The 14,774-nt window shown below is 33.6% G+C and overlaps 1 protein-coding gene across 3 annotated transcripts in view; it reads right to left on the reverse strand.

Moving 5' to 3' along the window:
• BTBD8 (BTB domain containing 8) overlaps positions 1-14,774 on the reverse strand; it is a 117,149-nt gene that overhangs the window by 22,462 nt on the left and 79,913 nt on the right. For 2 of the 3 annotated variants that reach the window (XM_019414171.2, XM_019414170.2), the window contains exons 10-13: positions 7,172-7,354; positions 6,333-6,470; positions 5,317-5,446; positions 2,843-2,904 (exon numbers count right to left, since the gene is read on the reverse strand). In XM_019414171.2, coding sequence (XP_019269716.2) covers positions 2,843-2,904; positions 5,317-5,446; positions 6,333-6,470; positions 7,172-7,354 — 513 coding nt within the window. The remainder of the gene's footprint in view (positions 1-2,842; positions 2,905-5,316; positions 5,447-6,332; positions 6,471-7,171; positions 7,355-14,774) is intronic. The other variant, XM_019414172.2, reaches the window with a different exon arrangement.

Below are 14,774 nucleotides of genomic sequence, written 5' to 3' on the forward strand. Positions count from 1 at the left end.
CTGCGCTGACAGTGCAGAGTCTGCTTCTGATTCTCTGTCTCTCCCTCTCCCTCGCCCCCGCCTGCATGCGCGCTCTCTCTCTCTCTCTCCAAATAAACATTTTTTAAAAATGTGAAGCATGTTGTTAAATCTGAGCATATATTGATATACAGTTCAAGGACTAACTATTCCAAATGTGTCCAAGATAAAGATAACATATACATACATGTATGTATGTATGTAAATACACACACACACACACACACACACACACACACACACACACACACACACACAATAAATCACCTAACTAAGTTTAGGGAAAAGCTAGGTGTAGTACTAATAAAAGAATCATTGGACTCTTGTCATAGCTTTACCTGTAACTGACTTAGGATATTTAAGAAGTCATTAACATCATTGAGCCTCATATTATTAATATTTAATTCTAGAGAGGGTTGGAGACTGGTCCTATTCAGTGTAGTATTCTAAGATTCTATGTAATATTTATAAAGTTCAAATATGTTTGGTCCTTAGTTTTTGTTTTCTTGATCAAATCTTAGCTCAAAAAATAACCTTTGTCTATTTTTATTTGTTTTTTTTTTTGGTGCAAAAAGGTGTTTTTGTTAAAGCATGGGGACAGGACCTATGGGCAGAAAAGAGCCACCTCTATTTTTAATACCTAAAACTAGGTAGACTTCTGATTTTAGACTTCTTCTCACCCTTGAAACTGACCCTACTTAATTTACTATACTGTTAAATCTATCTATTTTAAAGCACCATGTTATGGGTGAGATCTATGTAGTACATGGGGTAACCACACTCTTTTAGAAACTTCATATTAACATAGTATAGCATGATGAGGATTCAGAGTATACACACACCTAGGCATTCTCTAACTTACATCTGCAAAATTTACATAGATTTATTGTATACAAATGGCCAACTGGAAAGGTCACCACATGCTATTGACAAAAGTGAGAAAAAGAAGGCAACCCTCCCTTTTGGTTCCAGTACTATTCTTTTTGTTTAAATTTTTATTATAGTAAAGGTTACACACAATCAAAAGAAAATAGAATAGTATTATGAATCCCCACGTACCTATTACCCAACTTTAACAATAATCAGCTCTTGGCCAATTTTGTTTCATATATAACTACTACCATTCTATTTTGAAGTAAATTCCAGACATCATTACCTTAAGTATTCTGGTACCAGCACTCCTCTTAAATCTTTCTCTTTGTCTTATCTCATTAACTTTTCTCCTATCCCAGAAGAATTCACCTCTTTTTGGAAAACACATTTATTCATTCCACACTTATTGAGCACTTACTACATGCCAAATAATTGCACATAAATTATTTCACTTATTTTTCACAATAACTCTGCTAGGTTTTATTATTCCATTTTACAGACAAGCAAACTAAGACTCAGATATGGCAGAGATAATAAATGTGAAGTCAAGATTTTAACTCTTATTCTATGCCCAGCACCCATTTCAGTATACCACTGCCCTTTTTAAGGAAACATATTACCCTGTTTCCTTCCCACTGTGGTTAACAGTATAAATCCTTGGACAACCTAAAAGTCACGATGGTAAGGAAGAATAATGAGACTTTGTTCTATTTTACTATAAGACAAGGAAAGAGCAATAGCCTAGTTGGTAATAGTCAGTAGAACAGGAGAAAGCAAAGCAGGTAGGCTAATTCTTTGGGGGCCTAAAAAACCAACCAAACCAACCACCCACCCACTGGGGATAGCAGGGAACTAGTACATAGAGAAAAATGTCCTAAGGTACCACTTCCTAAAGTATGTTCTATGGAACTCTATAATATACTTAAGAATGGTCAAGGGGGAGTCTAGCAGTGTTTGGTGCTTAGGGAAAGAAAAATGTTTCAACATTGGTGTATAACAAATGCATCTTAACCATTTTTAAGTGGAAAGTACAGTAATATTAACAACAAATCTCTAGAACTTTCTCATCTTGTAGAACTAAAATTCTATACCCACTGAAAAACTGCCCTTTTCCTTATACCCCCAAGCCCCTGGCAACTACTCTTCTACTCCCTATTTCTAGGAGTTTGACTACTTTAGATACCTCATAAAAATATAGCAAGTAACTTTTAAAGTAAAACACAACTATACTCTTGATACTAAGTGCCTTTTTTCACACCAAAAATGTATTATGTGAATTAAAATCTTAGTATAGAGAAAACTGGGACAACTAAAATCTTTTGTAAGAAGTAGGTTAATTAGAAAATTAGACATTAAATTAGGTCTAGAATTTTAGACAATTTCTGATCTATTGGAATAGCTCCAATATGTGTTGCCAAAAAGGTTTTCAAGGAAATAAAAAAGACAGACAATATTTCACTTTCTAAGACAGATACCATATGTTTTCACTCTTATGTGGATCCTGAGAAACTTAACAAAAACCCATGGGGGAGGGGAAGAAAAAAAAAAAAAAAGAGGTTAGAGTGGGAGAGAGCCAAAGCATAAGAGACTCTTAAAAACTGAGAACAAACTGAGGGTTGATGGGGGGTGGGAGGGAGGGGAGGGTGGGTGATGGGTATTGAGGAGGGCACCTTTTGGGATGAGCACTGGGTGTTGTATGTAAACCAATTTGACAATAAATTTCACATATTGAAAAAAAAATTTCACTTTCTATGCCAGCTGGACATCAAAAATTCACATAATTTAAAAATATATAGAATATTCACTTGATTAAAAAGTCAAAATTATTTTCATCAAGAAACAACTATAATTATGAAAAATACATTTTAAAAATCAATGAAATATAAATTAATACAATTTAAATTATTTAGTATCTTTTTTCATTTGGACCTATAAAATTTTTAAAGTTTACCTGAGAGCTACTGAAAACAGGCTTTTTGCCAAGTCTTCGATCATCACCTTTGTCAAATGCAGCTGTAGGAAAAACAACAATTTATTTTTATAGGAAACACTATTATTACCATAAAAATAGAAAAAGGTTATGTTTTAATGAAAGTAACTTAAAACAGGCTTAAAAACAAACTAGTACACATAAATAATTCCATATTATATTTTAGAACTTTTTTTTTAAAGAACCCTATTTTCAGTCTTATTTTCTGGTCTGCATTGAGTTTATGTTATTAAAATTAATAAGAAATGTAAAAAAAAGAAATGTAAAATCTCATGAGAGGACTTCATACATTTATAAAAAAAGGAATTTTCTCAAGCTGTGAAATTTTAGAGATAATTGGTTTCATTTAGTTTTACAAATTTACAAAAAATTACAGGTTGTGGCAAATGTGGTATTTTAAAAACCATTAAATATGAGAAAATGTCCATCCTAAAAAATGTAAAAATACTCTGTTGAAATTAACTACAAATTTTTCCTGGTTTTGCAGGTATATCATAAGGAAGAAAAAAAGAGAAGGGGAAAAAATAAGGTTCTGTTGAAAATAAAACAAGAAAGAATCCTCAAACCCATATCATTCTTTTTAGAATTACATAAAAATTTATTTTGTAGATTATTATATGGGAGTTATTGGAGAACTCATGTTTATATTCTGCAAATAAGAATTTGAATGATGTCAGGAAAATATACAGAAATAATGGGACGAGAGCTATAAATATAGTTCAGCTAATGTATTTCTTTCTTTTGAAGGTTACAGGGTTTGAAAACGTAGTTTGAAAAAATATATATAATCTCCAAAATTTATGTGATATTAAAATAGCTGATGAAAAAATATATTAAATTATTTGCAACACTACCATGCATCTTCTATTTGTGTTCCATAGGATCTGTGGTATAAGACAAAGCAGGATCCTATAAATGGTATTATAAGAACTGATTTGTAGTAAGCAGATGACTCTGCACAGTCCTATACAAAAAGAAATTAATATAAGATTTCTCCCAAAGGTCAGTAACTCAATTAAAATATAAGAAATGTTATAACAAAAGACAACCTAGAACCACCCCTTTATATGGGGTTTCCCAATGCAGTAACTATCCATTCAACATGCTGAAGATTAAAAAAAATATATTATTACATTGATAGAATAGATTGAAAAGTTCTTTTTGACAATCTGTACAATTACCAATAATTTTGTTTTACATATGTATATGTTTATGTATGTATTTCCATGTATTTATAATTATCACTTTGTAGAATTAAGAAAAAGAACATTATTTAAGGCCCAACTTAACTATGAAATTCTTTAAAATGAAGAAAAACAAAGTTTACTACCAATCAGAAAAGAGTTGAATGACACCTACTCATGGAATGCTGATCTTTTTCTTCACATTGAATGCATTTTGTAGTAAAAATAAACTGTTATCTAAAAATCACTACACAAATAGTCACAAGGAAAAAATTTCAAATTCCTGAAGACCTTGAGATTTTCGTTGTTTCATGATTTTGTTGGAATTTCTTTGAAAAGTGCTCTTGAGATCACATCTAGCTTACACTATCATGTTATGCTCATAATGCAAGACAGAGCAAATCATATTCTGACTATTCCATTAAAGAATTTAACATATCTATGCACTATCAAGAATATATCACATATGGCTTTCATGTTTTATAGTACAAAAATGTTCACTTCCTAAAATACAGTTTCTTAAAATGTTTTTAAAAGTATACTTGCTGAATCTGCAAATATTTTTTCTAAGGCACCTGCTTTAACCCAAAAATAGTCATGAAGCCATTTTTAGTTCCACACCCTCAAAATTGTTTCTTAGTATTTTTGAAACAAACATATTCTGAGCAATATACATCTTTTTTTTAATGCTAACGTTTCAAATGGTACCTATTAAATGTCAGAGACCACTGTGCGGCTCCTGAGGGACACTCCGCAATAGCACACACCATATCACTGAACCAATCAATTGTGAAATAAAGCCATCTAATTTATACAAAACCACAAGAAATGATACCTTATGCAAAAGACAGAAAAGCTTTATGGCGAAATATATTTAAAAAGGAAGAGAAAGTAGGTTTGGTAATATGTTCTATGTGAATTACATTTTCCTATACTTCTAATCTCTTTATAAGAATGCTTTTAAGCAAATTTGGCTGGAACACTGCTGCTAATACAGAATACAGAATAGGATTAAAAACTGACATATATACATACATATATATACATACACATATAAAGGAAATGAGTCATCTTCTAAGAACAGCAAAGCATGATTTGTTAAAACTGCCTAAACATACTATCACTAGTTTCAATTAGCAAGCTATTACTGAACAGAAGCAAACAATGTTAATCCTACTACTTACTAGAATCCCCTCAAGATATCTCTTGTTACAAAGATCATAAGAATAAGAAATCTCAAGGCTACCATACCTGCTTGGATTTTCTGTTGATCATCTGTGCTCATCAGCTTCCAGCTTTCTGTATGACGAACAGCATAGAAAGACTGAACCAGGAAGATCCACAGCTTATCACGCAGAGCCTGGATCTTGCACGTAAAACCCTGTGTTCAAGCAACAAATCAGCAGCTGGTGAGAGCCACATTGTCATAGCAACCAGTCATTATTCCTTTCCGAATCTACTTACTCCTAAGCTAGATCAATGATGTCATCACTTAGATTTTTAAAATCGTCGGGTCCATGTTATTTATGAAGGCTTACTCTTCAAAAACAGAATTTTATAGTGAACATGAAGCTAAACCTTATCCTTTCAAACAAACATTATTTTAAAACACCAATGGCCTTTACATGAATACCTTCTACAGCCTTTTCAAATCAACTATGACATTACAAGGTCAAATACTCTATCCAATAGTAATAAATATGATAAAATTTTTTTTATCATTCTTGTTGAACAAAAACAAAAGGTTAACAATTTGCAATAAGCTTACTATTATCATTGATTAATTGCATTTAAAAACAAATATTTTCATTTTGCTTTTTCCTAGTCAATCCAATTTTAAATGTTTTTTTTTTCCTGAAGGCAAAAAGGAATTAACATATTCTGAAAATAAAAGACACTGATTATTAAAAATTCTAAAAAATTACTTAAAATTTTCAGTAAGTTTTACATTTAAGAAATTTAATATAGTAACATGGGAGAAATACCAGAGTTACGCCGTACCAATTAATATTGTTAAGCACCAAACTATGTTTAGAATTAGCAAGTCAAACTGCCAAATTTTGAACTTTTATAGTAAGTCTTCTTGGAGGTAAATGAAATTAAATTTTTATTTAGGAAAAATTCCAACAGACACAAAATTAGGGACTATAACCAACCACCCATCACCAAGTTTTAATGAATGCTACAACATTTAAAATGTGCATATATTTTAAAAACTTAAAGCAATTCAAATATATCATTTAAATGAATTCCATCACTTTCAATACCATTTCCTTTGTACTGTCAGAGTTCAGTAACGTGTCCAGAGCCATAAGAAGAGAGCAGCTATTCTCAGTGGTAATGTTTTCTTCAATTGCTTTTAAAATTTTGTCCAACAGATCAGCTGTGCTGCTCATTGCTTGTGACTACAAAACACAGAAATTATATTTAATAGGAATACATGTAAAATGTGTAAGAAATGTGAAAGTCTGGCTTAACAACAAAACATTCATCATAACTGACCATTGGAAATCAGCCAGAAATCTTATTTCCTCTGATAATAATATAATAATTATATTTTATAATATATATTACAATTATGTAATTATAATAATAAGCATTATAAAACTCTTTCCTTTAAAAAAAAGACACACACACACACACACACACACACACACACACACAGTTCCTAGGAACCAAAATAGTCCTAAAAACAGAATTAGAAATAAATAATCAAAGTTCTTTATTTACTAACTAAATTTAGAGCAAGTGGGTCCCCAATAAGACAGAATTTTGCATGGACTGTAATGGTATTACTGACAAAACAATACATTAATGACTGGTTTCTAAAATATGGCTTATGCTGATAGAGGGCTATTGCTGGCCAGAGTTACATTACGTCTTACCAGTGCATTCAAACCTGTCCCCTTACTGCCTTCACTATCTTGTAAGCCAAAAATCCTGTCCACCACTGCTGTAAATCCTATGCAAGCATGCCATCTGTTATGGAATTTATTTAAGTCATACTAATTTAATCAAAGGCAACCTGCATTTAAAAACTCTTACGTAACTATAATCAGAACACAAAGATGGGGCTAAATATAGGAAATACTTTTAGACATAGTACCTGTAAGAGAAGAGAAAAATTTTCACTGTGAATGATCTTGGAGAAGTTTTCTATAATAAATGCAATACATTCTTCTTGCAGCCGAGACGCCATAGTCAGGGCTACTTCTGTCCACTTCACTCTGGGTAAACTGATGATTAGCCTGTCACTTTCCATCAGAAGAAAAGCAGCATTCTTATCATTCTTATAATTTAAAAAATATTGGGAAAAAAGTTACTATTTATAAAATAACTTTTTAAACAAATCAAATACTTTTGTTTTCTTATGATGTTTCCTGCAAAAAAACAAAACTCCAGGTTGCTAATATCTTTGTCATGACATATAATATTTTTTTATTTCCTCATTCTGAATTATCCAAAAAGGCAAATTTTGAACTGGGAACAAATCATCTCTAAAAGATAGCTAAAAGAAACCTGAGAGAAGAGCTATAATAGAACTACAAAGAAAAACTTGACCTCTCTGAGATTTTCCCTACTGAATTAGTTTTTGTGCTTATAGATATCATTCATAACTGTATAGCTACACTGACATAACCTTAATTCTTTCCTGACTATAAAATACATGCTCTTTATTACAAATTTAGAAAGTCTAAAAATTGCTTATATTCTCCAGTGATTTTCTTCCTCCACTCTAATCAGGTAAAACTCTTTATATTTTATTCACCTAATGATGATAATTATTGTTATTCCACAGGAAAAAAATATTCACAATACTGATCTCTATGGAAAGTGGAATGATAATTCACAAATACCATGTGCTCCAATGAAAAAGAAAAAATGGCAACATATAAATTATCATATTTGGCTTCTAGTTCTTAAAACAATGCTTAGTAAATAACTATTTGATGTGTAAAGAGTTACCTGATGGATTGTAGTAGACTGAAAAACATGGCCACCAGTTCTTTCTAGCTCCATCCATCAAGAGGTAGAATTTATTTACTCACCCCTTGAACCTAGGCACTTTTCACTTGCTTGCGCAAATATTGGTACTGTGCAAGTTCCAGAGCCAAGGTCTCAAAAAGCCCTGCAACTTGCAATTCTGGGATCACAAGGCCATGAAGAAGCTGGGTAAGGAAGACCACATGGAGTGGGAACCCCAGCTCCAACTGAGCCACCAGGTGAAAGCAGCTGCAGGATGGAACTCAGGAAACAACCAGAAGAATTACCCAGTCAACCCACAAAATTATGAGAAATAATAAATTGTAGTTTTAAGCCACTTCGTTTTAGGGTAGTTTGTTATAGAGCAATAGACAACTGATAAATCTGGAAGTGATAGACTGACATCCTTAACATAGGCTGCATGATGTAAACTTTGCACACCCTCTCTATGTTTCAGATCTCAACTCAAACTCTATCTGACCCTGATCTCTATCCCTATATTAGATTTCTTTTATATATGCCACCAGAGAACCTGTCCCTTTTTTTTAGAGTACTTAATTCATTTCTAATTATTCTATCATGAACATAACTACTGGATTAATATCCATCTTTCTCACTGGGCTGTATGTTTACTGAGCATGAAACCATGTCTATTTTGGCACACCATTGCATCCCAGGGCCTAGTACAGAACTGGGTCATAGTAGACCCTGAAATATTTGTTCATCTCTTAGCATCATCAGAGAGTGAGAATCTGTATGTGAATTCCTAAATTGTTTAATCCTTGAACAAAATTTTTAACATTTTATATTTTTAATGTTTATTTTGAGAGGTATAGACAGCATGTTTGCACAAGTGTGAGTGGGGAGGGCAAGAGAGAAAAAAGGAGAGATAGAATCCCAACAGCCCCCAATGAGGGGTCTCAGTCTCAAGAACTGAAATCAAGAGTCAGGTACTTAACTGACTGAGCCACCCATGCATGCCGCCCTCCCCGCCTCCCCCCCCCCCCCCCCCCCCCGCTTAACCAAGAATTTTTTTAAAATGTATTATATGTTTCCCTTGCTTTATTAGAGTAAAAAAAATCATGTAATGCTATAATTCTTTTTGGGGGGTACCATCACCCTTTCCCCCTCTGACAACATCCTGAGTAACTGTGCTTTTAGGCACTAAGCCCAATTTGTTCTACTCTAATGATTGTTCTGGTGGTGAAGACAAATGTAGGATATTCAAATAAACTTGGCAGATATCTACAAAGTGCTTATTACACATGTTATGTGATATGACAATAATTTTCTTAAAAATATAGATATAAAGTATAGTTATAATTTAGATTGGAACCTATTAAAATATGGACTAAATGATAACATAGGTGGTATGTAATCTATTCCATACTGATCTGAATATATAACATTAAATGTTAGAGTTCAAAGAAGGTTGAAGCTCAAAGAAGGAAGAAAACATAATAATGCATTTCTAGACAAAACACATAAAATTGTAATCCAATAGTTAACATATTCTTCAAATTTCAACAACATATAAATGGCAGTACTAAGAAAAGTCTCCTTCCCTTTCCTGTCCCCAAGCCACTCATTTTCTCTCCTCCAAACCAATATTTATTTTCTGGGGTCCCCTAGGTGGCTAAGTCAGTTAAGCATCTGACTCTTGGTTTCAGCTCAGGTCATGATCTCATGCTTCATGAGTTTGAGCCCCACATCAGGCTTTGCACTGACAGTGCAGAGCCAGCTTGGGATTCTCTCTCCCTCCCTCCCTCTCTCTGCCCCTCCTGCACTAAGTAAATACACTTAAAAAAATATAATTTTCTATATCTTTCTAGAGTTATTTTATACCTACACAAACAAAAAATATATGCAATAACCTTTATTTTACTCAAATGGAAGCATTAATGTGAATAATTCTCAGTATCTTGTCCTTTACACTTAGCATACATCTTAAATATTTTTATCAGAATATAAAGAGCCTTGTTATTGTTTTAATAGCTATATAATAGCCCACAATATGGGTAAGTCATTTAATCCTCTACTTATGTTTACATTGTTTCCAAATTTTTGCTGTTACAATGTTGTAATGAAAGATCTTGTAAATAACATTTCATACGTGTGTGTGAACATATCTATAGGATAAACTCCCAGAAACAGAATTGCTGGGTCAAAACTACTTGTCTTAACCTGGGTTCTGCCTAAATCCTGAGCCTGAGAAATAGGCTTGTATGCAGACAGTTTATTTTGGGATGTGATCCCAAGAGAATCTGAGGCATAATGAGAGTGAAACAGGGAAGGCAGAAAAGCCAATGGAAGGATATGTTTTCTAGCTTCTTGCTACTCAGTGTGACCCACAGCATCAGCATCCATTGGAGCTTGTTAGAAACATAGACTCTCAAGCTCCACCTCTGACTTACTGAATTAGAATCTAGATTTAACCAAGATCCTGAAATGTTTTGTATATGTATTAAAGTTTGAGAAGCACTGATATAGTATTCACTATTACAGGCAAGTGGGACTCAGTCTTGCTGGGGACCCTCTGAAGAGCCACAAAGAATGCACCTTGAATTATTCTGCCCAAGGGACAAAACAGGGAAACATAACCATTGGCTCTAATCTCCCCTTAGTCAAGGCTTATCCCCTGAGGTGTTAACTTCCTTCTACTTCCAGGTTTGCACAGGTATCAGAATTGCTGAGTCATAGGTACCCTGTGTGGAGTGATAGTAAAGCCTTAGGACAAGAAATGAGAAATAAGTGTGATGTGGCTGACGGAAAATGCTGTCAGACTGCATGCCTATGAAGCTGTATGCTGCAGCAATGGTTGGCATTCACACATTGGCCAAGAGGATATGAGGTGGGGCACCAGAAGTATCCTAAACATCACCAGTATATATTCAATGAAGGACTGTTTTCCAAACTGTGGATTTTTCTCCTAGCAACCAACAGAAATATTTTTAGTGGCTTACAATCAGCATTAGAAAACAAAACAAAAAAATAGAGAAAAGAGAAAAACAGGAAATATTAGTACATCATGTAATAATGGTAAGCATTCTTTCGTGAAACTTGTTTTAGTTTTCTATGTGTGAGTGTACTGGGTTACAATGTAAAAGAAAATTCTCACTCTCGGTTACAGTTAAAAAAGTTTGAAAAACACAGCAAAAGATGTGCTAATTTATACCCTCCCCAAGAATGAATAAAAGTACTTCTTTCCTACATCCTTACTAACCTAGTACACATTCCCTTTTTCTTTTCATTCTAAAAGATAGAAAATGGTTTGATACTGTCATTTTCATGTCCATTTCTCTTAAATGAAGTTGAGGATTTATTCATCAAATTAAGAAGTATCTGTATTGTCTTTGTGAACCATCTAATTTTGTCCTATATTTTTAAATCAACTTGTGAGAATCCTCTATATTAGGAAACCTAGAGTCAAAAGTATGATATAAACTGTCATTTGTCTTTTGACTTTGCTTGGTTGTTTTTACTACATAAAATTTTGTGTTTTTATGTAATCAATTTTTTAAGCCTTCTGAATTTTATATCTCTGCTCTCCTGTCAAGGTTACAATTCTCCCAGGGTGTACTGTAATATTTTAACGGCTTTTCCCCCCACATTCAAACCTTTGATCTATTTGGAATGTATCCCTTGCATACCAGGATATGAAGTATAGATCCAACTGAAAATTCTTCCAGCCAGCTTCCTGGATAATACCATATATTGAATAAATACTATGAGTCATATTATTTCTTAATCCTTATGATATTGTGTTGATCAAATAGGTCTTAAGCTATCCTTTGGCCTTAGGACTAAATAGCATAATATATACAACTTTGTTTTACCCTACTGACCATCCCTACTTTTGTTTTAACTTCCCTCAATTTAAAAATTCTTCATAATTTGCTTTTATAAGGGCTTAAACATTTTGGCACAGCAAAATTTAATGTTTTGAAACAGTTCAAGTAATTACATTATAAAATTATAACTTTTCTAACACCTTTCTCTCTTGTACTCATGCCTTCACCCTGCTTTCTCTTCTAACCAAAAGCAATGGTTGTACGTGGTAGGAGGGAGCAGCCATATTTTACTGAACTGCTGCATAGACCCAGAAAGGGAAAAAAAACTCAAATCCCCTCACATTAATAAAAGACCAAGAAAATCCTCCAAATATAGTTCAATGTAGCACTTTCTTATCTCCCTTCGTATATGACAGTGTTGGGCATGTCACTGATGCAGTTAAGTGCCCACCATGGCACATGCTGTTGAGCTGAATTAGAACTAAAGAAAACTAAGAAGACTGCTGCTCTTTCACTTTTTGGATAACATATTTCAAATTTTAATTTGAAACAATTAAAAATTTTTCTTAAAAATTTTTTTAGTTGACACATAATGTTACACTAGTTTCAGGTGTACAACATATGTTGTGCTCACTGCAAGTGTAGCTACCATGTGTCAACATACAGTGCTATTACAATAGCATTGACTACACTCCCTATGCTGGGCCTTTTATTCTTGTGACTTATTCTTTCCATAACTGGAAGTCTGTACCCACCACTTCCTTTCACCCATTGTTCCCATCCTCCCACCCCTTTCTTCTAGCAACCCCCCAGTTTGTTCTATTTATAGGTTTGATTCTGCTTTTCGTTTATGCATTTGTTTTTTCAGATTTCACATATAAGTGAATTCATATGGTATTTGTTTTTTGCAGTATGACTTATTTCACTTAGCAAAATATCCTCTAGGTCCATTCATATTGTCACAAATGGTAATATTTCATCCTTTGTATGGCTGTATAATACTCCTCTCTGTGTATGTACATCTTCCTCATCCATTTGTCTATCAGTAGAAACTTAGGTTGCTTCCATATCTTGGCTCTAATAAATAATGTAGCAATAGCATGTATCTTTTTGAATTAGTGTTCTCATTTTCTTTAGGTAAATACCCAATGGTGGGATTACTGGACCATATGGTAATTCTATTTTTAATCTTTTGAGGAACCTCCATACTGTTTTCCACAGTGGCTGCACCAGTTTGCATTCCCACCAACAGTGCATGAGGGTTCCTTTTTCTGAATATCCTCTCCAACACTTGTTATTTCTTGTCTTTTTGATAACTATTCTGACTGGTCTGAGATGGTCTCTCATTGTGGTTTTGATTTGCGCTTACCTTGTAATTAGTGATATTGAGCATCTTTTCATGTATTGTTGGCCATCTGTGTATATGCTTTGGAAAAAATGTCTATTCAGGTCTTCTCCCCATTTTTAATTGGATTTTTTTTTTTTTAGTATTAAACTGTATAAATTCTTCATGTGTTTTGGATATTAACCCCTTACTGGATGTATCATTTGCAAATGCCTTCTTCCATTCAGTAGGTTGCCTTTTTGTTTTTTTGATGCTTTCCCTCACTGTGCAAACCCCTTTTATTTTGATGGAATCCCAATTTATTTTTGCTTTTGTTTTCCTTGCCTGAGGAGACATATCTAGAAAAATGTTGCTATGGCCATGTCAGGGATATTATTTGCCTATGTTTTCTTCTAGGATTTTTATGGTTACCATTTAGGAAATGGTAATTTTTATGGTTAAAAATGGTTAACATTTTTAAGGTTCCACATTTAGGTCTTTAATCCATTTTGAGTTTATTTTTGTCTATAGTGTTAGCAAGTGGTCCAGTTTCATTCTTTTGCATGTAGTTGTCCAGTTTTCCCAGCACCATTAAAAAATATCTGATTTTTTTAATCAAAAGCGAAATATACTTTATTTATATAATAAAATATGAAAAATATATTAAGCTACTGTTTCTGAAAGCCTGACTATTCACAAAGAAAGACATAATTTCAGGGGCACCTGGGTGGCTCCAATTTTGGCTCAGGTCATGATCTCACAGTTTGTGGGTTCAAGCTCTGCATTGGGCTCGGTGCTGGTGGTGCAGAGCCTGCCTGTGATTCTGTCTCTCCCTCTCTCTCTCTTCCCTTTTCCCACTTGTACTCTCTCTCTCAAAATAAATAAAAACAAAAACCTAAAAAAAGAAAGACATAATTTCAAAATTTCAATTAAACTGCATGTTCAGCTGCTCTGATGTCATCTTTTCATCTGTCTTGAAAGTAAAAAACAAATATTCACAAAGCTTACAAAGACCTGATTAGAGTTATAAAATCAAAATATTGTAACAGAGGGAGAGGCATCATATGAAGGGCTTATTTTTCAATTAAACTCACATACTTACCACTTACTAAAAAATCAAACCTTTTTTTTTTTAATGTTTATTTCTGAGAGAGAGAGAGTGTTCACATGAGCGGGGTAGGGGTAGAAAGAGAGGGGGACAGAGGATCTGAAATGGGCTCTGCACTGACAGAAGAGAGCCCCATGCAGGGCTTGAACTGAGGAACTGTGAGATCATGCCCTGAGCCGAAGTTGGATGCTTAACTAACCAATTAAGCCACCCAGTGCCCCCCAAAATCAAACTTCTTAACAAGACAGTTAAGATCCCTCCCAATCTGGCCTTAGCCTCTCCCCAGACTTATCTCTTCTCATTCCAGTTATAGCAGAATATTGGAACTGTCTGTCTCCAGGTCTCTGGTCACAATTTAACAGTCTGTCAGGAATATCCTAATGTACTTGTTTTATTCTGAAATTTTCCTCTAGCTTCAGGTTCATCTCAAATTACTTCTCTCATCCTTCTAATCAGAATCAATTGTTTTAACCTCTGTGATCCCATGTACACACCTGAATTT

Source organism: Panthera pardus, unplaced genomic scaffold, assembly GCF_024362965.1.
Source record: "Panthera pardus isolate Hobbes unplaced genomic scaffold, ASM2436296v1 HiC_scaffold_11, whole genome shotgun sequence".
Classification (NCBI taxonomy): Eukaryota; Metazoa; Chordata; class Mammalia; order Carnivora; family Felidae; genus Panthera; species Panthera pardus.